The 26,338-nt window shown below is 41.1% G+C and overlaps 1 protein-coding gene across 4 annotated transcripts in view; it reads right to left on the minus strand.

The window, feature by feature from the left end:
• Positions 1-24,115, minus strand: part of POLR3B (RNA polymerase III subunit B) — a gene marked incomplete at its 5' end in the record, with an annotated part of 81,934 nt that extends 57,819 nt beyond the window's left edge. For 2 of the 4 annotated variants that reach the window (XM_080352588.1, XM_080352591.1), the window contains 11 exons: positions 100-234; positions 711-827; positions 2,325-2,447; positions 10,567-10,675; positions 11,711-11,828; positions 13,052-13,143; positions 14,676-14,776; positions 17,870-17,945; positions 18,429-18,493; positions 18,603-18,659; positions 22,017-22,170. In XM_080352588.1, the coding sequence (XP_080208714.1) occupies positions 100-234; positions 711-827; positions 2,325-2,447; positions 10,567-10,675; positions 11,711-11,828; positions 13,052-13,143; positions 14,676-14,776; positions 17,870-17,945; positions 18,429-18,493; positions 18,603-18,659; positions 22,017-22,157 (1,134 nt within the window). Of the gene's footprint in view, positions 1-99; positions 235-710; positions 828-2,324; positions 2,448-10,566; positions 10,676-11,710; positions 11,829-13,051; positions 13,144-14,675; positions 14,777-17,869; positions 17,946-18,428; positions 18,494-18,602; positions 18,660-22,016; positions 22,171-23,993 lie in introns of those variants that run through there. The other 2 variants (XM_080352589.1, XM_080352590.1) reach the window with 2 other exon arrangements.
• Positions 24,116-26,338: the final 2,223 nt, after the last annotated feature.

The following is a 26,338-nucleotide window of genomic DNA, read 5'->3' on the forward strand; positions in this document are numbered from 1 at the left end:
TTCCATCGAGAAGACAGGGATGCTCCTTATTCTGCATCTTTTAAAAGCAGACAGTAACAAAACCTGAAAAGAGCACTTCGCTCTGAAGAAAAAACTCACCTGCCCTGCCAGCTCCAAACGCTTATTTCCATAGTAGTCTCTGTCATCTACTTTATTTTCTCCTTGAGCCAAAATTACTCTGCGCACCATCACTGCTGTGTATATGCACTTGGCACGAAAATTGAATTCTTTAACCTGTAAACCAAAAAAAAACCACCACACATACTGATGCTTCAGGATCAGTTTCTTAGTTCTTATTCAGACAAACACATCCATTTAAATAAATGGGTACCTGACCTGACGGAGGAGTTATAAAAGGGATTTGTGTACTTTACCTTCTTAAAAAACGCTAGAAGTAATATACATTAGAGACACTGAAACACATAGCAAATGAAAACAAATCAAAATAAAGGCATAAATCATGAGAATAATGTCCTGAACTAACAGCTGATACTGCCTGGCTACAGAAAAAATGCATAGTATGGTAAGTAGTTCAATGGTACAGCACTTCATAATATACAGACTACTTTTGATTCAATCTAAATCTTCGACTTTGAGGATGATCTATCTCAGTACAAAGCAATCAAATTCATTTTTCCCTGCCAACAACGCTCACACCATAAATAACCATACAAATTTACTCTAGCTTAAAAACCAACAACATTACATACAAGAACGTGGGTCAGAATAGTTGATGCTAGCAGCTCTCGTGCTTCTTCCATCTTTGTTTTCTTTGGGCCTCCCCACATCCTTTGCCTTCGTACTTTGTTTCCAATGTACTTCAGTGCCTGTCAAGGGGGAAGATTAACCTGAGTTAGTTTCAGAATTGTAACCTATACAAATATACACACACAGGGAGATCTGTATGTATTTCTCAGTCAGTGCAATCCCACTAGCCACAGATGATTCAAACTCCAAGTGAAGTGCAAAATAACAAACATGTAAGTGATGCTAATAAAAAAAAAATCTTGAACATTGACACAATTGATTATAATTCAATATACAACATGTTGTTTATCATATGTTGATTATAATACAATATACAACATGTTGTTTATCATATGTTGATAACATTTGGAATAGGAAGTGGTGAAATGGCATGATTACTACAATATTAAAAGAAATGGGATTGCAGAGAGATAGGAAGAAGACTATATATTATAAATTCCAAAGGTATCTAGTGTATTTAATTTGACTTTTCAGTTTCAGCTCTTCTGTGTACTTGATAAGTTTCATTCACATATTAAACCATGAGGTGACACTCACTGTTTTAATAGGCACACACGCTACTGTCTGACATCTACATCTGTCTCCACAAGTACCTTGCAATGATTAATGGATTCTTACTATCTCACCAGTTGCCTAAGAAATTGAATAAATCTGCAGATCAGGGTCAGATGAGTCAAAGACACTATCTGGGTCTACACAGAAAGTTCCTGCCTGGAAATGAAGCCATGACCCCTGTGGCAAAGAATTATCCCCTCCACCAAATGACACACCATCCTGCCTGTTGCCTTCTTCCCCAAATAGCTCTCTTTCTTTTAATTTCATTTGATACTTCTTGCACAGAGTAAGTTCTGTATTTCTGTTTTCCTGCTTCTCTGGATGTTTCACATTTCTCTGTGTTCCTCCAGCATCACCATTTTAGTCTTCTGACTCTGAATTAGGAAAGCCTTCATGCTACCTTTAACACTAAGATGCAAACTTGAAAGAGGTTCACTTTACAACACTCAGCATCACACATGGAAAGATTTGATACAGTTTACAATGAAATAGCAGAAATAAGACTAATTTTCAAAAGCTTCTTCCAGCAGATTAGTATGTACATGATGGAAATGCTGCCAGCAAAATGTCCTGTGTTCTGGCTAATTAAAAAGGTACACATGAGCTGAAAAGAGTTCTGGTGACTCTTTAGCAGGACAGACAGTGGCTAATATTGTGGGATTTATACAAGAGATAAGAACTGGAAGAGAACATCTACTCATGATGAAATGGTTGTGTCCACCTTAAAAGGGCTTCTGCAAAATGGGGCATGCGATTCCTTTTTAAATATGGGAATTGTCCTCAACAAAAAACCTCAATCTTAATGACATCACTACTTGTCACATCCATTAAGACACAACCCTGTGCTTCTGAAAACAAAGCATTTATTGACTTAGGTTTACAATAACTCCCAAAAAACAAATCTCTAAATAACGTGTATGACGATTGCTGACACAGCGAAGGGGTCAGTACCCGGGGTCTTTAGAAATTTTAAGGGTCCCTGGCCATATGAAAAGACACACCTGCATCTGTGTAAAAATCTGAGCTTTTTGGCATTCTTCCAGACTAGGAGCAAATGCAGCCATCACGTGTTCCTCTGTGCCAATCATCTGCACAATCTCTTGGTCACTCTCAACACCCATGGCCTAGGAAAAGAAGAAAAGACAGAAATAGCACAGGCTTTATGTTAACTCACTGACATTTGCTTATGCTAATTTGGTATTGTTTGTCTGCGTTACTACTAAGCAAGAGTTAGTTCTTCTCTAAGAAACTGTGCCATCTGGCACTGGCAGCACATATTCCAGCTATGGAAGAATGCTAAATGGAAATCTTGATAAGCAGCAGGAACACACACATACATTCATTGGAGAGCATCTTTTTCTTCACTGACAGGAGTTAGATTTTATGCGTTTTCGTAAGGAAAAAAGAAATGCAAGGTAATAACAACATGTAGCAATGAAAAGCAAGTCAGAATCTACAATAAATAAAGGTGAAATTTCTTAAAATATTACACATGGTCTCTTACCACAAGTGATTTTTGCAAACCCAGTTGACTGTGATGCAGCATGACCTATTAGAGAAACACTTACTATCTACCTCCTTTGCAGCACTCTGCTTTTAGAAGATGACTTCACTACACAATTCCACTAGAAAGCGATTCTGTTATTTCACTGATCCTTGGACAACTTGTTAGACTTTATACTGCGGAAAAACCTTAATAAACTAAGAAAGCGCTTAACAGGTTTAGAAAAATCTCTCTATCAGTAAGTGTTTCAAGGTGGCAGCCAGCAGCGAAGGCCTTTGTGGATTCCAGATGGTGCTAAAGCTCCCCTCTTCACACATTTGCCTGGAGCTCTGCCATATCAAAAAAACACAGAATAATCTCACTAAACCTCTTCTGGCTGAGTTATGTTTCTCAGAACTTTGTGTGGAAGTTACGTTTGCGTTCATATTATCCTTCAAACTGCCTGCCACAAAGACCGTTGTAAATAATGGCCTGTGTGGACCTTAGTTATTCTGGTTCTCATTAAAAACTGGCAGTGTACCAAAAAACTACATTTTCCCCAAAAATGCACAAATACCTTCCCTTACTATTTCCTTCTTTGGGTATCATTTTGCTTAACACCTAGCTAACGTTAACCCCTTGCAAAACCTGGTCTAATTGTGACGTATCCAGCTTTCCCACACACACACTTTTCCTTTTTTGTTTCATTTTTCTTTATTTTTCAACAAGGAAGTGGAGGGCTGAAGTTCCTTTAACCTAACACTGCCTCTTCACCTTGCAGTTTATTTGAAATTAAAAGCAGTGCAAAAGTAGCACAAACCCATGACAGTGTGAGAGTATTTCTGTTTTAGTGCAAAGCACGGGTCACAATTCCACCATTTTGGACGGACTTGAGTGCCAAATCAAGACACAGTTCCTTCACCAGATAAGAGTGTTTCATCATAGTTGGCTCCCACGAAGTAGTCACCTCTTTGATCTCAAGGATTTTTTCAGAACCAGAATTTGCTCATGTGATATTGCTCTAGTTCAGATACCTGTTTTTCAGATATTACACTTCCTCACCCACTTAAATAAGGTCATACAGTAGTCAAAAAACCTCAGCAGAGAAGCTAAAATCCCTCATGACCTAAAAGCCAGACTCATAAGAAAGTCTACACAGGCACGAAAGCTTCACAACAGTCATTTTCCATGTGTTTAGGACTTAATAGCTGATGAGCAAACCATCTTAGGAACCACAACTGGACTCATACAATTATTGCACTTAGCCTACAGAAGAACAAAATTTTATTAAGGGAATCTTTGTGCCATTCTAGGCACATATACCAGGAATACATTTATCTAAACCATATCAAATGCAAGCTAATAAGGTATCACCCTATTTCTGTCCACCAGGCTAACTTTAGGATAGCAACCAGATCATGAGTCATGTACAAGGTAAGCAAATCAAGCAGAAAATGAAAAGTCAACCTGCAGTTCTACTATGCTCTTTCATCCATTAAAAAACAGAAAGGCACAATAATTAAAGAGAGTTGATGATTTCTTCTAACTTGATGAATTCTCTCTTTGAAAGTCTGACAACAACAACAACATGAAGAAATATCATTATGCCCATGTAGATTTTGTAGTTGAAGTTTGTAGCAGCAAACTCACTTGAGAATTCTCAATTTGTGTGTGGGAGACACTGGGATCTGCCACCAAATAATATATGTTATATTGTTAGATAAGCGCAAACTGGGAGAAATTATTTTATGAGAAATGACTAAAAACTTCAGGAGATGACTGAAAAAGATGTGCTGATACAATAGCCTAAAAGTCAGCCCATTTATTCTCCTCCGTACTCTCAAGAATCATGGGCAGAGCTGCACACACAGATCCAACTACACGCAACACTAACAGGGCAAGCAACTGGTCCATGCTGGTATGTGATAGATTTGTAATTCTAGCACTTTTTTTTAGTAAATTTGACCCTGATGCTGCACTTCTACAGGAAAAGAAAAAAAAAAAAGTACTCCAGAATTAGTCTGTAACATCACTAGGACAGTAACAAAATATTCCTGGGTTGTTGCTTGTGTTACAGAAACACTGAGGGCACATGAAGTTGGAAGGGGTCCTACACTTAAAGTGCTCGTAAACCCAGGACAAAGCTGAGGGAAAGGGAACTAACAAAGTCTTGGCTTTTTTATTGATTGGGAGGCAATGTCACAAAGGGATCATTCTACGGGTGGGTGGCGGGGAAGCAGACATTGCAAAGCTGTAACTTAACAGTAGCGGTGAAAGGATGAGGAAGGAGAGGGCTGTTGAAGAGCACGGTTGGAAGGCTGGAAGTCAATAGATACAAGACACACCAGTCAAATCAAACGTTCAGAATATCCAGATCATCCTGCGTTCAAGTGGAAGAAAGTGGTCCAACTGGAGTCAACTGCTGCCTAAGCCTGGAGAGGTTCCTGCTGCCACACAAGCACACACAGGTATGTATGAAAGAATATACACATGAGAGAGTGTGAGCCCAGCTCTTCCTCCCCCGGCTTGTGTCTTAATGATGATGTCTAGGCGTTTCCATGGCACTTCCCTAGCATGCAGCTCTGCAGTCCATGAGGTTAAATTACAGAATGGAGACAGGCAGATGACTGGATTAAAAAGATGTCAGGGAAGTTCAAGGTTGACAACACAGAGAGAATTGGTCTGGACCTTTCATAATTCAAAAGATACGAGCTATGAAACTTGCAGCCATGGGAACCTGTAATTCTGCAGGTCCAGTAAGACCACCATTCAGCTGTTCCTCTAGAGTCACATCTTAACAGCTCCACGACTAATATTAGTTTGTAAAAATGAAACTTGACCTGCTGTTCCAATCTTTTGCCCCAGGTCCTTGAGGAGCTCCTTATAGCTCCCGTGTAAACTAAAGATACTTCATCTCGTGATCCAGGTTGTAAAATTCAACTTTTAAGTTCCCCTAGGTTACTTGTAATTCTGTTCTTTCCTCAACCAGTTTTGGTGCAGCATGCAACCTTCATTTACTTCAGCTCCCAGGACTCATTCAAGTCTACTGAATCAACATCACATACCTAAAAGAAAAATAGCCCTTACCTCAGAACAGCTCTAACTCCCTGCAAAAGCAGCAGCATCACCTCACTTTTAACCCTGATGTTTTTCAAGACAGAAACACACAAATATTCTACACCTTCTCTCATGCTCATTGCTACCTAGAACTGTCCAATCTCCCCTAGACAAAGCACGCATAGCTTGTATCATGACATATTCAAAAAACTACTAAGCACCATTCACACCGCCCTATGATCCGTGCACCACTGACACACAACTAAAACAAAGGTCTCTTGGGGTTGCAAGTCAACTCAGGACATCCTAAATATCATTCTGGTTGCATGTGTGTATTAACTAATGAAGCAGTGTTACACAGTAAGCTGGAAGCAAATTAGTTGTGTCTGTTTCCCATTACAAAGCAGTTAACAGCTCTTTAAAAAGCTCAACAAGCACATACCTTGGGAGCAAACCCGTCCAATTTATCGCATTAATTCAATCTAAAAACTGCATTTACCTATACAGGGGCTGCACAAATGTCTCTGTCACTTTTAAGAAGAAAGGTCAGGAAAGAAGTGTTTAAGCTAGCGCAGCAAGAAAGCACTAACTCCCCACATCTGAAGAGCAGACACTTCAGTTCTGTCCTAGAATAGTGCCAGGGACATGACTTTTGTAGGCTGTGGTCAATGTGTTAAACTTCACAAAGCCACAATTTTATGTGTTAAGCAAAACTAGCTGTTAAATCTCTAAATATGCCAACTGCAAAGACGCTTACAGGTCTGGATGGCAGAAAAGTGAAAACTGCAGAACAGGTCATTTGGGCTTGCAGTTTAGAAAAGACTATGGATAAGGATGAACTGCAAGGCAGATGCCCCCTTTAGGGTGATACTACACAGTCCAGTCCCCGCAGCTACCCAGATCAAGGGACCTTCAGATCCACACTACTCTTCCCCCCCATCCCCACAACCCCATGTACCTGGGTACCTTCTCTCTCCGTGAAAGAAAAGATGGGGAACACTGTATGTTCAGACGTGGCCCTAGCATGTAGCTAAAATGTGTCCATGACTCATGCATGAAACATGAAAGTAATGTTAGATTCTATTTAAAGGGAGTTCTTTATGAATGTTACGCCTCAGCTCTGTCAGCAGGTGGAATTTATAATGCTGTCTACTTTACAGGCCTTACTTTACATGAAAATGTCTAAGGGATATTAGTACATCTCCACTTTACAGCTTCGGTAGCTTTAAACCCACATTATATCATAGATCTTCAATACTTGCTTCTTTTTCTGTAAAGCTACGCTGATTTTCTGTGCCTGATCAACACCTTAATTCATTTGCAGGAATACTGGGCCGTTTAATGCTTTGGGATTAGAAAGATAATCCAAAATTGCTCAACTTTATCCCACTGATTCTCTGACAAAACTGTCCCCTAGCTGGCCCATGCACTGGATAACAGCCCTCTACTAATTACTAGACATTTTCTTAGTTAAAACATAAAGCTCTGTGGAATGTGGTTGCAGCCTGGATGTTGTTGGTCTGGGATGAAATGCAGAGCAACAGATTTCTACACAGCTTAACTTTGCCCCTTGCAGATGTACATCTCTCCATCACAAGAAGCAGAATACTTACTAGCAACGAGGAAGATCCGTGCTCCATGCCTGAGGCTTGGGTCTCAGCAGAAAGGAATTATTCTCTTTGCTTTTTCAACAAATCTCTTATATATGATACTACCATGTAAGAGAGCTGAGGCCACACAGGGATCCTTAAGTTTGGGATTTTCCAGTTTCCAGGGCTACAGTGTTTGTAACATCACTTTTAGTACTTAAATACAACAAAGCTGATTTTTAGTTTCCAGCCAGAGACTCATCAAAAGTGGACAGATGATGCCTCAAGTCCACATCATTAAAGGAAATGTAAGGAAAACGACCACTCATAAGTACAGTTAAGTGCCAGCCAAGAAAGTAACATACATAATAGGTAAAATGGGTGCAGCTAATTCCCTACTGGATTAAATCAATATAAATCTTTGACAAGTACTACTGCCAAGAGCTTCTAACAACTGTAACCTCTTATTTAATAAATAAATGAAAAATTATGCAACATTATTTAGACTATAAAAGATACATATAGGAAGGGGGATAATTAGAGCAAGGATTGTCAGAAGATGATCAAATAGTCAGTACAATGCTGCTTAAAAAACCCAACGACCACGTCCTCAGACTTAACAACCTAGAGCAGTTACTCTTCTATGAGCACATATTTATCGACGCCAGCAGGGGGTGACAAAATGTAATAAAAGTCTGTAAGTGAAAGTGGAATCCAGCTGTTTGGTACTTGAGCAAATGGATTAAGAGCCACATTAACACTTTCCTGCAACAGAAAATTTGTGAACTTAGTTCTGACACTTTTATGTGCATTTCTGCCCACAAGTCATTTCTTAACCTCCTCTGACACTGGTCACTAAGACCATATGATCTTCTCCAACTACTTGAAGGTATTAGCTTAACCAGAGATAGCAGACATTTGTTTCTCAAGTCCAAATCCAATTATTAAACTACTTTCTAGTACCAAGTCCAAAGCACTTCCTACAAGAAAGCAGGTTCTTACAACTCTCAATCAGCAAAAGAGCTGTAGCAATACAGATAAGTCTGTAGTTGCCAATGCCAACCCACCAGCACTGCTGGCAGAAACTCTTGGGATGCTGTGAGCAAGTGCTACCCTCTCCTGGCAACTCATTTCATTGCGCGGTTAACCCCTACCCAAACCTCCTTTGCTGTAAACCATCACAGCTAAGACAAAAAGGGAGCTAGAGGATTTACTTCTGTTGGTTGCTAGAACCAGTCAGAGGCATTTTTGTGCCCTAAGCACCTTCCTTCTGAACAGTGCCTCCAAAAATGCTGCCCACTCTTCTGCACATGTACCACACCAGGCTGCAAACCCACCAGCAGCCTACAGGACACAAAGTCACTAGCTGTGGGGAGGACAGGTCCTGGTCTAAGGCTTGGCCATGCCCTGCTGTCTTCTCCAGCAGCCAGACAGCACATGTCCACCCACCACCTTTACTGGCTGCCACCACCTTTAGTGGCCGTAGCCCCTGTGCTTGGTATCACACACAGATGGGCTGCCAGCCTGCTTCCAGCCCCGTTGAGCAGCTATGGAATGGTCATGGTTTCACCTTCAGTTGTGTGCACCCTTGAGCGAATTAAAATGAGAGAAGCAGAGCATGAAATAAAGTAGTTCTGGCAGTTTTACAGGAAATGACACAAGCTAGCAGTGTGAACCCACAGTCCAGAAGGCCAATTGTATCTTGGGCTGCATCAAAAGCAGCGTGGCCAGCAGGTCGAGGGAGGTGATTCTGCCCCTCTGCTCCGCTCTGGTGAGACCCCCCTGGAGTCCTGTGTCCAGCTCTGGAGGCCTCAGCACAGGAAAGACATGGACCTGTTGGAGAGGGGCCAGAGGAGGCCACAGAAATGATCAGAGGGCTGGAACAGCTCTGCTGTGAGGACAGGCTGAGAGAGTTGGGGTTGTTCAGCCTGGAGAAAAGAAGGCTCTGGGGACACCTTATTGCAGCCTTTCAGTACATTAAAGGAGCCTGTAAGAGAGATGGGGACAGCCTTTTTAGAAGGGCCTGTTGCAATAGGACAAGGGATGACGGTTTTAAACTAAAGGAGGGGAGATTCAGCCTAGACATGAGGAAGAAAATTTTACAAAGAGAGTGGTGAAACACTGGCCCAGGTTGCCCAGAGAGGTGGTAGATGCTCCATCCCTGTGGACATTCAAGACCAAGCTGGATGGGGCTCTGAGCAGCCTGATCTAGCTGAAGATGTCCCTGCTTGTGGCAGGGGTGTTGGACTAGATGATCTTTGAAGGTCCCTTCCAACTCAAACCATTCTGTGATTCTAAATGAGAGACGCTGTCATCAGCTCAGCTGGCAGGGCAAATACTCCTCAATTCTTGCCTGGAATCAGGAGTGGATGCCTTTCACAGCCCCGTGTCAGTGCCAGCAACGATGGCTTCAAAGCTCTGGTGCCTGTCCATGCATTCACTGCACTGACGATACTGGTGAGTGTTCCTGCATCAGGCAGGGGTTCTGCATCATTCTGACTGAGGCAGAGTTCCTTCACAAGGAAAGGAAGTAAACTGCCAAGAAATGCAAGACACTCTAGTAAGCTTAAAGGATTCAGAAACAGGTCTAAGAATTGCAAGACTTCCCCAAACGTTATCAGTTTTGTTTATGGTTGTGACTGGAAGTCATGTATATTTGAGCCCATGGCTATGTCATGTCCTCAGATCTGAAACAAAGGGTGCTGAGCTACTCAGCAGTCCACACAGTAGAGGTGGGGGCAGGGGGGGACTCAAACTAGAAATGAAGACCCATAACACAAGTTTACAAAATAGCTCAAAACAAAAGAAATGAAAATCCTTCTGACCTTCTGCAGCAACAGGAGCAGAGGCAGCAGTGCAGAGGGACCTTACAAAGAAGTAAGGGAGTTGCAGCATTTGTCTTGGCACAGCAATGCTCTCCTTGCAGAAAAATGCGGCTTTTTTCCTCCTTTTTGTTGAACAATAAAGATAACTTCCCAGGGGGACAAAAGCTTGCATTTTCTAAGCCTTGCCAAGTCCTTCTGTACATACTAACTTTTGAAAACTGCTGCCCATCTTAATTCTTGAGGTAGAACACAGTTTTGTTTTGTTTTTCCAAACCAACAGTTGTGTTACCTTAAATATGATAGCAATGGGAATGTCTTCTGACAGAGTGTTGTGCCTCAGGTAAAATCTTCCTTGTTTCACAACCATATTTGTTCTGCTCTTCTTCTCATGAGTGGAACTGAAGTTTAAAACATACATGTATTACGTCCAACAGAAAGTTTGCACTGACACTCCTAGAATCTTCTGTGAAAAATTTATCAAGCTTGATCAATCTTTCAGCTGAACTAATCCCACTTTCTCCTCTTTTGAAAATTACATTAAAACAGACAGATATTATCCCATAACTCCAAGGTAATAGGGTATTATCACTTGCGTTGGGAAAGTTCAACACGTAACTTAAGCAAGCAGAGGTCTGTACTTTTCAAAATGATCTTTGTATGCACTTATCATCGACTTAGATGTAACCAGCAGGTCAAACTGTGCACAAGTACCGTGGCAACAATAGCAATGAGATAAGAGTACTTTATGTTGTATGTTTAACCTCACCTAGATTTACTGTGGAACAAGAAAGTAGCTAGGAGAGATGCATGAGAGGCCTCTGGAGAAGAAAAAACAGCCCTCACACCTAACAGTTGCAAGCACCATATTGTACTAGCATGCAGCTTAAAAACAAAACCAAAAGGCAAACAAAATATAAAAAAACTCAGCTGAGGAAGAAAGGGAAAGGCCAAATTTAGACTACGTTGCCATTTTCAATAATTTGTGTAGCACAAAATATTTGGGTTTTGTTTCCTTCTCAATTGCCTTTAAAAGCTTTTACACCAATTTGATTCAGAGAGTCAGACAAAAGGTTACATTCAATTTCCACTGCAGTAGCTTCATGTTACTTGCTGCAAAATGAGACCAAACACCATCAATTAGGAAGCGCACTTTGTCATGCTACAAATTAGAACTTACTTTTCCTAGTCTAGAATGGATCCTGAAGCATATGAGGAACTTGCACTGGTTTTTGCAGGAATACTGTACTTATTGATTTTGGGATTGATGTTTTCGTGTACAGAATGACAGTAGCAGGAGAGGGTCACCAAATGTCTACAGCTTTTTCCAGTTAAACTATACTAGGAAGAAAACTACACAGCTACTTCAACTACAACAATGAACTTTGAAAGCTTTGGGTTTACCTCCCTTATGTAATTGCAGGCATTTACCATACCTGGTAACAGAAGCGCCAACTGTGCCTTTTCTATCAGCTTCCACAATGATTCTGTTTTTGGATAACTGCTCTTGAATAAGAATGACTTTCTCTACACCTTTAACAATGAAATAGCCACCTAATCAACAAAAAAAAAAAAAGAGAAAGATTTTTCCATGTCAGTACCCTTGAACCTTACTTGCTGCCTTCAATATGCCTTTGAATATAAATTAGACAGTAAACAGTAAGTACCCAAAGGACAAAACAGGAGAGTGAATTCTTCCTTAAAAGAGTAAAGAACAAAGTCTTTGTGGAACCTATAACAGCTATGAAAATGTTCCACTAGACTAAACAGATATTTCTAAGCTCACACACAGTATTTGGGGTCTAAGATTTTATTTTGGAAGTACTCAGACAGAAAGAACTCACAGGCAGACCGAAAACTGTAAAGCTGTAAAAAAAAAAAAACCCAAACCTGTAAGGTAACCATACTTATTAAAAGATGTTATAGAATTGTTAGTTCTACAAAGTAGGTAAAAATATTGCCTGTCAGAAGAGTATGTCATAAGGACATCAAAAAAGAACTAGCCATTTCAGATGCTTGGTATCAAATAACGAGAATATGTCTTCTGTAATTATCAGCTTGCTCTTTCTGGCACTCCAGGGAGAAATTTTTTTCTGTATTACTTTAAAAACTGTATTTAAATGCCCTTGTTGTATCTAAGACAATATAAGGAATATGCACATGCGCTATGTTAGGTTCCTCTTTTAAATTGTAGTTATTGATCAATGGTTCTCCAGCACAGCACGCCAAGTCACTGTACCTTGCCATTGCAAGCAAGCACAGCACACGTCCACTGCATGCTTCAAAAACAACAGATAGAGAACAAGTAAGTAGCTTGTTAACACCCTTCCTCTCTACATCTCAAATATTATCATGTAACACTTTATTCTCACTTTACAAAAGGCAGCAAATGAGAGTTCCCACTCTGGAAGTCACCATTATATCCCAGTCTCCCCTGATCCACTTCATTTTCATGAACAAACTCCATCTCTGTTCCCATACAACACATCACTGTACAATACTATATAGACTTCGACTTTTTCAAAATTCTGGTGTATTGTTTTTATGGCTGAAAACTCTGTCTGCAAATACAAACATTCCATGCTGTCAACCACTTTTTACTATTTTCAAAAGCCTGCCCATTTCTTTTAGTTACAAACTTGAGAAGTTTAGTTTCACTTGAGAAGTTCCTACCACAACTTCCCAGTGCCAGGAAACATACCAATGGGATACTTCTTTGCTGAAAAAGATTTAAAACTAAAAGCACAGATGGCGAAAAAACACGAGTGCAAATGTACCTGGATCTAAAGGACATTCGTTAAGTTTGGCAAATTCTGCTGGAGTCTTCCCAGTAAGAACACAATTGGAGCTACGCAGCATTATAGGCATTCTGCAAGAAAACCAGTTACATTTTTACTTTAGATTCATATAGAAAAATATGAATAGTCAAATTCAGAACATAAAACATGCTGAACAAACTGAAGAAAATGCATTTGAGGTAACTACAACACATGCAAGCTATGAACAACAGGTTTTTCCTTTAACCCCACCTTATTTCCTTGAAAAGGGAGTCTTGAAATTAGACATCTACTGGCAGAATCTGCAGGCTTCCTATTTAATTTTTATGCAGCTCCTATAGGCACTCATGACAGTCACAGTCACCAAGGACAATGATTACAAGTGCAACACTCCTGGTCCCCAAAACCTGTACAGCCTGCACTGAAGAGCATGCCCTCGCAGATCCACTCTTACCATTTTCAATTAGAAAACTCTAGATCCCATCTGATTTCCCACACTGCCATCACACCTTCTGACTGCAGATAGATAATGCCTCTAAAATATAACCAAAGCACAAAGTTGCTCCGGCAGTAGCTTCAATTTCTCTGGTGTCTTTGCACAGAAGCCTGCAGCAAACAGTGTGTGAAGCAACACAAAGTGGTGGGAAAAACAGTCCAAAAATTGCTTTCTTAAGGAATGACTTAGAACAATGTTACTACAGCTACAGAACCTTGGTTTTGTAAACACATCGCTGTGTATCCTGTTCTATTGACAGAGCTAAATTGTATTTTTTTTTATATGAAACCTTAACATTTCACTACAAGAAGTGTAGCTCCTTAGCTATCTATCTTCTCTTTCCTGCCAGTATTCCTGCTTTTGGTAGGATGCACAGTCACACAGTAAACAATCTCTGTAAGGCACTGACCTTTAAAGCCAGCAGGGTTGGTGTTTAAGAAACCTTGTCTTTTTTTGGTTTCAATAAATGCTACAACTGCCAGGTATTTTGCTTTTTTGGTATGGTTAAGAGATTGTTTTTCTCCTTAAGGCACAATATTTTTTTTTCTTTAAGAAATTAGATGTCCTTCATAATACTAATAACCTCAAGTCATTTGACAGTCTTTAGAAAAACAGAATCAGTGAAAAAATCCTCAACACTTCTCCACAAAGCTCAGCCTTGGCTCTAAAACAACCGATTTTTAAAGGAAAGGTCAACCTCGTATAGAAGAACTAATGCTGGCTTTACTGGTTTTAGCATCCACCTTCCACAGACATATCTCTACATATTATGTATGAAAGACTGAGCAATTCAGCTACAAAGTAAACATGATTATTTTCATTTTGCAATAATGCAACTTGCAGCTCTAGTATTCTTTCATATATTTCTCTCATTGGTTTTATATCAATATAAACACAGAAAGCATCCATCCTTCTTTGGAAGTAGACAGATCTCCAGAAGCTTTTGCGAAACAAAACCTTATAGCAGAACCTAGCGATCACATTCTGTACAGCTGTTCACCAAGACTTACCTGCTCACACTTTCTTTTAAGAAGGAAGCAAGGTTAGCCTATACATATTTTGCAGCAAAACCTCTTCCCAACACAGCAACAAATGAAAATACCAGAAGCTTGACATATGGTATCTTACCTGCCAATGGGTAACGCATTGCGTATGATCCTCTGGCTTCCTCGTGTATATTCAATGTCCACTGTAATTGGGGCAGAATAAGTCATGTCTCTCAGGCGGCACTAAAAGGAGAACAGTCATATGGTTAGATGGTCTCTCGTAAAACATCCCGTGTTTGTCCTGTCTCCTGTAGGTGCTCACAAAGAAATCAAGCTTTTCATGGTATCTGGACTATGTTTGACAGTTTCCTGTTTAAATCCAAACAGAAAAAGTCCAAATAAAATTACTGTGATGTTTCAAAAGCAGCCAGGGAATCTGTGATTTCAGAGGACAGCACTGCGGAGCATAACTTCTAAACATTTAATTAAACAAACAGGCCTAATCAGCAGAGCTGACACAAAGACCATACCATGCTGTAAGCTCTGAGAGCAGTGCTCAGCTGAGGGACATTTCTATATGAAGACTCTCAACAGCTGAGGAGTTGTGTTGTGGTATGAAGTTTGATAGAAGTGAAAGACATGAGAGTAAGAGGGGCACTATGCTATCTTACTAACAGAATGAATCTCACTATACGGTACCATTTCTAAAAATTACTTACAGAAGGCTCACTACAGTATCACTTGCTGTAAGGATTTCCAGAATTCGCTTGCAAATTCCTGGGACAGCAAGAGAAGCATGACATACATATGTAGGACATTATGTAGCTTGAGGCTCAATCATTTATAATCCGATCTTTCTAGTCTGCTCTTCTCAAACTCATTCTCTGACTCTTGCTTGCCCCTAAGGTATTGTGTATCTTCATGCGAGACAAGGTTTATTGCATTTGCTGAATACAACAGAGCAACTCACAGCAGGTCATTCATGATCTCACTGAGCATTCTATCTATAACTTTGAGCTCCAGGATTATACATTTATCAGTATTCAGACTTGTATATTTACAGTTCTATAGTCTTTCAGTGTATTGATCATGCATTAATAAAAGGCAATGAGGATTGTGCTGTGCATTGAAGATGCAACTGTATAGAAAAATCTTTGCAAAGTGTAAGCTCTTTCTCTCCATATCAAGAAGTAAACCACTTCTCTAGCAATAAAATACTGATGCGCACCAGCAGTTTTCAGGCTGTGGCTTGTAGAAAACTAGGTCTCATTGTGCTCCTGGCAACTTCACGGACTTTAAAAGCAACTGAGAATATTTCCATTTTCTAATGACTTGAAATTCATCTGTATGAATAGCTGATGAAACTCCCATAAGGACTATGTAAGTAGGAGAGTTAGACAGCTTCATTATTATTATTTAGGGAAAAAAGGCTTTGGGATTCTTTGTGCATGCTTTGTCCACACAAGACACAGATATAAAACTCAAATTACACACTGCAATATTCCAGCATTTGTATTTCTGTATCACCTTCGTTTACGTAACATCTCCTTATGCTAGATACTTAGAGATCAAAGACAGGCATGATTTGATCTTCAATTAAACCAAGGATATAAAAACTCTCAAATTTCCTTGAAATAGGTAAAATACACCCTTATGAAAATCTGTCATTTTGTGTGTCTTTGGGAAGGAATTTTATAAGCCTTTAACAGAGAAATGTAATGACACACTCCTAAGTAGCCAATCTTTTTGTTTGCTTGTTTTTAATTTCTGTAAATTGCACTCCTGGTTTGACCTAATCAGCATCCTATTTAAGAAAAAACTGTGGCCTTCATGTGTGTATAACACACTGAAAAAAAACCCAACATATGTACTAGTATTAAGCATCTATGAGGATAAATCTGAGATGCATTTATACTAAAGTCAAATTCAATACACTCTACAAAGCATTTATTTTGACCTGTTCTGCTTGTACAGTCACTTTTTAAAAAATAAGCAAGCATTTTTAATACCCGGATTCTTGGATACAAGTTGTTAGCCACAAACAACATTTTGCATGCAATTTCATTCACATATAGAAAATCTGCATTTTGTACACATTTGGACCTACTGATTTAATGTTAGCTACACATTTGTGAGATCCATTAGCTATCCTGTATTACATCTAATTGCACCTTACTTAAAAATCATTCCATCAAGTTAAATGAGATTGGAGTCAGGACACTGGAGACAGAAACACAGTTGTGCACAGAAGGCAGCCACTAGATGGCCTTTCTTACAGAATTCCTCCAAAGCACAGAATGTTTTTTATGACAGAGCGTGCCACATATATTAAATGAAAAACAAAAACAAGAATCCAACTTCAAGCATCAGGTATACATAGCAAGGAAAAAAGTGTCAGATATGTGAACTGATTTATTAGATTGACAATAGGCTGTATGTAGGTAAATAAGTGCGAGTTCCAAGCCCAGTTCCCATTGTGAGGCCAAAAAGAAGTTGCCAGTACCTCTGCTGCAGTGCTATAGATCTCAGCACAGCAGCACCAGAGAAATACTTTGTTCCTGAGCAATCTCTGAAGGGAACAGAATGGCTTTAAATACCTGGAATCAATCCTGAAAGGTCCAAACTTTATCTTAGTTTATTGCTTTCTCATATGTACAGAATCTACTTTATACCCTGCCAAAAGCAACAGACTGATTTGTCACAGCAGCATTTGTTCTTGAACATGCGTCTTTATTCCAGAAGAACACAATCCATTTGTTAACCTACATGCTTACAGCAGTGTAAAGAAGATAAATATGGTCCCCATAAGGAGTTTCTTGTAATTTTATCAGCTTCCATCTGTTTCTGCTCAAAGTCTTCATGTTTGCTCCTTGACTCAGACTTAAAAACTACAAGCAAGAAATGAGTGATGCATTCCCAAGGAAAACTGGGAGATGAAGTGACCTATGGTGCAAGCAGTAGCTAGGCTAACATTAAAAAGAAGTTAATAAAAACGTCAAAGAACACTACATTGTAATGTGAGGACTTCAGCTGTGTCATAAGGAGAGCCACTAGATTAAGCAAAAGAAGCACTTTTCACTACTTTTATGGAAACTCACTAAAATGCAGTTACCATGAAACAATGAATCCAGCTATTTGTGTATGAAAGAAAAAAGAAAAGAAAAAATTTACATTTATTACATGATATTTAAATTCCTGAAGCTTCTTTCTACAGTGTTGGTGGAATGCATTGTATCATCAGATGTAGCATGCATGTACTCAAAATCATATGCAGCTACTATCCAAGACATTGCCAAGATCAAACAAACAAAACAAAACAGGAGGAAACATTAATACCTCATGAGGTGATACAGGTCGTGTCACATTGAAGCTTTCTTCCACATCTGGAGTACCCACATAGATATTAAGGTACCTGTAATACAAATGGTTCAAAAATGAGCAATGAGCCAAATATTTTTCAGGTGACCTGAAGGAAGGAGAATTCTACATATACTGGAAAATGAAGTTACTTTGATGAATGCAGGTTGATTAATAATGAGCAATGATTCTTCCCAAAGTAATTAATTGTATTTGAGCTGTGTTATAGTCAGTTAAAATCTAAACTGCACATGCAATAAACCCCAAGTTGCCTTTCTTCTTAAAACTCCCATCTGTCATCTGAGATTACTAAAATTACAGAGAAATGGCGGCATAAGGTATTGTTAACAGCTGGCTATTAAGTCTGCTTCACATGATTTTTCTTTTAATCTTCCTGTCTTTCAATGCTCCAACAAGTCATGGAAAATACTCTCTTGATTTATACCTACAGATATGCCTGTAAACATTTTCTAGCCACCAACAAATGCATGTGGTAGTACGCATGCTACTACTGATACGGAAATCATTTCATGCTTACTTCAAGTACCACATTGGGTCAGCATCACTTGTCACTTTTTCATTCGCCTTCATGATTTTCTTTATCTAGAGGGGAAATAACATAAAAGAGAGTAACATAAAAAATAACATAAAAGAGAATCCTGTGCCTGCTCTGAGTACTAAGAGCCACTCACTTCCCACCAAGAAGGCATACCTCTACATTGATGAAATAGTTGAACGAGTCTATATGCTGCTTCACAAGTCCTTTCACCTGGAAAATATATGCAGGCAGCAAGTAAAATTAGCTTCAATAATATGAACCATACAAGGCAGAAATTAAGATACAGGCATTTTTAAGTGCTTTTGGAACTGTGCTAAATTCTTTCAGTTGACAAAACTGAGAACTGACTGGATGACCGGTCTGCTTGTACACTGTAAGTTTCCAGGTTTACACCAGGGCGGTCATTGTTCTTTGAGTCAGAAAAGTAATTCAGTAACTGTACAAAGAAATACCCAATAGACTTTGAAATTCATATAAACAAACAAGAGCCATTGCAAGTCAAAATATTTTATCAGCGTGTCATTATTTTGAAACAATTTAATAATTTATAGTGTAATTAACCAGACATGCTGTTTGAGAAAGAAGTTGTCTGCACCCTAACAAGAGCAGCTGGCATGAAGAAGAACGAGAGGGGGAGCCAATGAGACAGGGGAGACAGAACAGAATGGGGTGTGAAACAGTGTCCTGATTTTGTTAAGAACAAGACCAGTTCTCTTTCATTGAATTTTTTTCAGCTAAGTTCTTCTAAGTACCTTCTAAGCAACTGCAAATTTTTCAGAAACTGCACTGCAGACTGATAAGATGACCAGTGGAATGCTGAAGAAGCTCATGTTTAGATTTATTGCTAGGACAGCAAAGAATTCTGATAAAATTTCATATGTTCCATTGTGAGAAGGGCGTGTTTGCAAGGAGGGGTGGACAGAACAGGTGACTAAAACTGACCAACTGAGTATTCCGTCCCATATGTGTCATACACCCTATAAAAGAGGAAGATCACGAGGGTCTCTCTCTCTTTGACCATGGCTGGCATCTGAAGAGGACCCTGCCTGTCTGCCTGCAATCCAAGGCCTGAGATCCTGCATCCCTGAATACAGTTTCTGGTTTGCTGTGAAGTCCTGCCCAGCAGGTCCAGGTGCCTGCCCTGCAGCTGCTGCAGCCACGCCAGCTCCGCCACCGCTGGAGGGGTTACACGCCGCTACCTGGGATATTCAGGATTGGGTTTTGTATTTTTTTAAATTATTTTCTCTATTTATTAGCAGCATTAGTAAAGCATTTAAAAATCTTTCCAACTTGAAGTCTTTCTCCCTTTTTCCTTCTTATCACCTTTCCTTAGCAAGGACTTTTTTCTATGCTGAGAGGGTGGTTTTTCCTATCTAAGGACGGGGAGGAGGGGGCATTAACAGAGAGCATCTGCCATGGTTTATTGTCGCTTTGCAATTAAACCTTGACAAACAGTGACATCAACAAGCAAGAAAACAGACACAGGAGGGCAGGACACTCAAGAAATGTGAGTTTCATTTGTAGGCAGGAAGGCAGAGAACAAATCCTGGGGTAATATCACAGAGAATGAACAGAACGCCATTCCCCCAGATAATGAGTTAATACAGTACATTTCAATTATTTAAGTTTAAGGTGTTTAGAGCAATCAAAAGAAGGGAGGGTTATACTAAGTAAAATGATCAAGGATTAAGCAAACAAACCAACAAAAAAACCAAAAACAAACAAACCAACAAAAAAAACCACACACACACAAAAAAAAACCAAACAAAACCCAAAACAAAATTAACAACAAAACCACAAAACAAAACAAAAAACCACAACCAAACAAACAAAAACAACAACAAAAAATAGTTTGGTCTAAAGGAATAGTAAGAGAAACATTCATTTTGTTAATAAATTGGTGTTTGCAGAAATAAATGGGATATCTATCCTAAACACAGTACAAAACTCAGCCCTGAAAAGGAAGGAGTGCTGGCTGATATTGAGACACATGCTTATATGCTCACAGAGGACTTTAGCTTTGAAACATTCCTCAAAAACTGACACAAGACTTAAAACTTCATGCAGAAAACAGACGCATTTACATAGTTCGTGTGATAGGCAACGGTTTACGATTAAATTATTCGAAAGAAATAGGATGCTTGGAATGACAAAACCAGCTGCTCAGTGAAGCCTCCATGGGTTAAGACAAAGGAGGAATGACTCCAGAGAAACATTATTTAGATAAGTTTTCCTAACTTAGAAAAACATTGCACATCATATGATATAGGCAAGAAAATATTATGAATGTATTAGTGTCTCGAAATCAGGCTGGGGGTCCTTTCCATTTTTATGAGGTCATACCAAAAGCTTTCTTGAAAGAAAACTCCACTACAGAAACTGTAATGCACATCATCAGCTCTGTATAATTGTATCACTGCAGGCACAAATAAACCAACGTGCAACAGAAATGCGAGACCACCACCAGCAGTCCTAGAGTCAAGGGCTCACTGGCTGGAAATAATGTGGGATGGATATATTTGGCATAAAGCACACAGTAAACTGCACCTCACAATAATCAGCCCTCCCTTTTTCACAGTCTCAAGCATTCAGACAATGTTCAGATTAGCTCAAGCTTGAGATGGAAGTTCATGTGGTTGCCAGGAGAGATACAGAAACAGGAATCATTAGGGCCATGAAGCATCTTAACAGCCCCGAACCATAGTGAAAACATGCATAATCCACAGATGACTTCTAAACTTTGTTTTCCTGCCAGGATGAAACACTCAAGGGTGCAACAAAAAGAGAAGTGCAGGTATTGAAACCTGGAAGGAAAGCAATTCACAAAGTGAGGCTGGAAAGAACCTTGCTGAAGAGGGCAACACTTCTGAAGGCTGATGATGGGCATGGAGGTGGCTGCAATTCCCTGAAGGTACCTCCGCACATACCACACTACCTGCCACCTTCATGATACAATTTTCATTACTGCCTTTCTCATTCCTCACTTCCAACTGTTTGTTAGTCTTGTTATTACACCCAATGGCATTTTACATAGAACTGTCCCTTCAACTAATACCAGATTGTATGAGTAGCACTGAAATTAAGACACTAGTCACCTCTGAGTTCAGTCAACCTCTCACATTCATGAGAGAAGACATATATATATTCAAGCCCTTGCAGAATCCACATCGGTGGTCATATGCTTCATATGACAGAAAACTACAAACCTAACACCACAGTCTTATATAACAAATAGGGTCTCCAAGTGCCAGTAAAACAGAAACATAATCTGGAACCATTATATCTATATCTGTATACCCACACACTGTTCATTGAGAATGACCATAAAACAACGGAAACCTCTAAAAGGATACCTCCACAAATTAATCTGTAAATTAATCAAGAAACAAATCTATGTAACAAGTTTATCCATAATTGCACAAAACTGAAAAAAAAAAAGAAAATTGCAAAATCCACATAGAAGGTGAGGACAGGTATTCTGGGAAACAGCAAAAGCTAGAACAGGTGAATGTAAAGTTAGAAAGGAGACAGAGTACTCATGCCATGAAACGAGTGCATAACACTGACCTTTAGAAATGCTGGAAGAAGTCTCCATTTTTCCTGAAAACAAAAACCATTTTGAAATAGATTTCCAAAGAGTGACCAAACATGTAAGATACTTGAGGTTTTTTGTTTGTTTTTATTATTATTATTTTTAAACAGTACCATTATTTAAAATCAGATCCACTTAGAAAACGAACTGCCCAAAGACAATTTAGATTAGCAAAAACAAACAGGTAGATGACAGGGATCATATTAGTAAGCCATATGTGCTATGCAACATATCCTCAGGACACAACAGGACACTGTCTTTCTAAAAGCAACTTATGTGAGAATATATGTATTTCTTAGAAAATTCCTTACTACCATGTCTTCATTTAAGAACTTTTTATTTTCCTGTCCTGTTAACACTGTAAATTATATTCCTAGCAAGGGAAGACTTGCTACAACTTTAACTTCACAAAATACATGCAAGAATCTCAGCCCTGGGAGCAGCACTAGCAGACACAAGTCTCTGTAAAACCTACCAGTACACTAACTCCTACAAAGATTTAGCAAAACTATCTAAACAAAGTAGTGACAAGTGTAATTATATCAAGGTTCCTACAAACTTTTCCCTGTTTCTGTTCTTTGGTGATCACAGAGAACATCACCTTACATCAGCCACACCTTCTACCCCCATGGCATGAGGAGTCCACCCCAGATTTGGGAAGAGAGATGCAGGCGGAGGACTGGCCAGCACAGAATGAGGTTGCATCATGTAGCTCCAGAAGGGAGCGTACTATGATATTCAAAAAGCATCAGAACCTCATAATTCTAGTTTGGCATTTAGAAGTACACAGTAAAGCTGCAGTTGTGGTGTCACACTGTCCCTCATGGTGCAGGAACACGTAGAGGAATTCACAGCAAAACACAGCACGAGGCTCCTGGCCTCCCTTTCTGACATGCTCTTTCTATAAAGAAAGCCCAGTCCAGCCAAAGAGACCCGAAACATGGCCTCCACCTCCTCCCTCTCCCCATGTGAGGCAATTCACAAACTTTAAAGGAACTGCTGCTAGGGGCAGAAACCTCTGCTCATGTGTATACGGTGAGGGATGGAAAAAATAGAGGCACACAGACCTCCACTGAGCTGAGGGACAACCCGCGGGCAGCACAGGGTACAGACCCCAGCCTCAGTCCTGACCTTCCCCCCTCTCTTCCTTCCTTTTTCAGTCCCTTCTCCCTTCCCTCTTCCCTTTTATTTTCCCCTTCCCCTTCCTGTTGCCTTTCCCCCTGCTCTTTTCCCTTCCCTTCCTTTTCCCCTTCCCTTTTTCTTTTGCCTTTCCTTTTCCCTTTTTGCCCTTTCCCTTTTCCCTTTCTTCCCTTTTCCTTTCATTTTCTCTTCCTTTTTTCCCTTTCCCCTTCTCTTCACTTTTCCCTTCCCTTTTCCCTTCTTTTTTTCCCTCCTCCCTTTTCCTTTTCTTTTTTCCTTCCTTTCCTTTTTCCCCCTTCCCTTCGCTTTTCCTTTCCTTTTTCCCCCTTCCCTTCGCTTTTCCTTTCCTTTTCCCCCTTCCCTTCGCTTTTCCTTTCCTTTTTCCCCCTTCCCTTCTTTTTTTCCTTTCCTTTTCCCCCTTCCCTTCGCTTTTCCTTTCCTTTTTCCCCCTTCCCTTCTCTTTTCCTTTCCTTTTTCCCCTTCCCTTCCCTTTTTCCCTCCCCTCTTCTCCCTCCCCTTCGCTTTTTCCCTCTTCTCTTCCTTATTCCCTTCCCTTCTCCCTGTTTTTTTCCCTTTCCCTTTTCTCTCCCCCCTCTCCCTTCTCCCAGCCCTTTCCCCCCCCACACGCTCTAGATGCCCCCCCCGGCGCCCACCTGCGCAGGCAGGTGGTGCACACCGCGCATGCGCACGGGGGTCTCCTTCCACCCCAGCCCACCCCCGGCCCCCTCCGGGCGGGCCCGACGCGTGTCGGCCCTTCCCCAGCGAATGGGCCGGTCGCTCCCCGCTGCCTCCCGCCCCAGCCCGCCGCTGACCTCCACCGTATTCACCGGAGCCGCCGCCTGCTCCGGGGTCAGGGCCCCCAGCTCCGTGGCCAGCGCCTCCATCACCAGCCCGGCAGCGAAGCCGCAGCGGAGGCTGAGGCCGAAGGACCGGTGGTGCACCAGCCAAACGCGTCCTCCCGCCGCGCCGCCGCCGCGCCCCAACGTTCCGGGCCCACGGAGCCCGGCCTACACCGCCCATTCCCAGTGCCCCGGCTCCTCGGAGGGGACTTTAATACCTTTCAGGGTTCCCCCTGAACCCTTGGAGCGATAACCCAGCCCTGCCGGCCTCCTCACGGGCCCTCCAGTGCCGGCAGCTGCAGGAGCAGGCAGGGGGGAGCAGCAGAGGAGGGAACAGAGCAATTAGGCTACAAACTGGGCTTTTTAACAGTTTTTAGCATGAAAAGCAACGTGGCTCCTTGTTGCTCACACTTCAGTAGCATTACGCAGAATAGCTGCACAATTCAGCCAGTCTTGAAGTGCTAGCTGTACTGCTTGTGCCACCTTTGAGAAGACTGAGAGGGGATCACATAAATGTTTATAAATATCTCAAGGGTGGGTGTCAAGAGGATGGGATGAGACTCCTTTCAGTGATGCCGAATGAAAGGGTGAGGGGCAACAGGCACAGACTGAAGCACAGGAGGTTCCATCTAAACATGAGGAGAAACTTCTTTACTTTGAGGGTGCCAGAGCCCTGGAACAGGCTGCCCAGAGAGGCTGTGGAGTCTCCTTCTCTGGGGACATTCAGGACCCACCTGGGGACATTCCTGTGAGATCTGCTCTGGTGAACCTGCTTTAGGGGGTGGGTTGGACTGGATGATCTCCAGGTGTCACTTCCAACCCCAACCACTCTGTCATTCTGTGGATCACATGTGCTGAGAATATGCTGAAAACATTTCTTGAACTTCTAGTATTTCTAAAATGACTGCTACTCACATCTGGATTTTGATCTTTTGTAATCCTTATTTTATTTTTTTTTTTTTAAATTCCTCTGTGGACAAGTTACAATAGCCTCAAGACAAAGTTACACCAAGTACCTGAGAAGCACATAATTCTGAATATTCAAATCTGTAGTAAAATCAGAAAAAAATTGCTTCTAATAAACTCTCCCACTCCTCCCCCCAGTTGCACAATAGGAACAAACATTTGGGAGTAAACTTAGAGCTGAAAGCTGGTGCTGTCTGATAAGCTTAGGTATCCTGTAAGTGATAGCATACAAAAAAAGGGCAAAGAACTTCACCAACTCTAATATGTGCCAGGTTTAGAAAGGAAAGAACAAACTCTTAATCCTCTAACTCTCACTTCTAATTATAAGTTTTCTGTTGTGAGAGCAACCATGATTTCTGATTACATACTAGCCACAGCTAACAGCCTAGGTTGCAGGGTTACTGGACTGAAACAGTTGATTGGTGAGCTTGTAGTTCAGGGGTGTCAAATTCATTTTCACCTGGGGCCACATCAGCCTCACAGTTGCCTTCAAAAGGCCAAACGTAATAAATGCACAGCCCTAAAATTACATTTGGTCCTTTGAAGACAAATGCAAGGCTGATATAACCCCCAGTGAATATGAGTTTGACACCCCAACATAGCTAGTTAGATGACGGCTATGTAGGATGTTGTGGGATTGTGTGTATTAAACTCATGGGGCTGGCCATCCACTTTTTGCAGGAAACAGAATAGAAGAGGCCTGAAATGTTGTTACTCTAGCATGGGTCCTTCCCACAGGCTGCAGTTCTTCAGGAACTTCTCCAGCATGGGGCCCTTCCCCGGGGTGCAGTTCTTCAGGAACAGGCTGCTCCAGCCTGGGTCACCCACAGAGGCCCAAGTCCTGCCAGCAAACCTGTTCCAGCCCGGGCTCCTCTCTCCACAGGGCTACAGGTGCTGCCAAGAGCCTGCTCCAGGATGGGCTTCCTATGGGGTCACAGCCTCCTTCAGGCCTCCACCTGCTCTGGTGTGGGGTCCTCCCCAGACTGCAGGTGGATCTCTGCTCCACCATGGACCTCCATGGGCTGCAGGGGACAGCGGCCTCACCATGGGCTGCACCACGGGCTGCAGGGGAATCTCTGCTCTGGTGCCTGGAGCAGCTTCTCCTTCTCTGACCTTGGCATCTGCAGAGTTTTTGCTCTCACATATTCTCACTCCTCACTCCCAGCTGCTGTTGTGCAGCGGTTTTTCCACCCACCAACTACCAAAACCTTGCTACACAAACCCACACAATACAGCCTTTCAAGGGGTCTGATTGAAGTGAGTGTTTTGAATGTTATTTGTGCAACTGGATTAAAATCCAGCCCACTACACTCCAGCTGCAACTGAGAAGTTACAGAAAGAGAGTCACAACA

This window comes from Nesoenas mayeri, assembly GCF_963082525.1.
Source record: "Nesoenas mayeri genome assembly, chromosome: 1".
NCBI lineage: Eukaryota > Metazoa > Chordata > Aves > Columbiformes > Columbidae > Nesoenas > Nesoenas mayeri.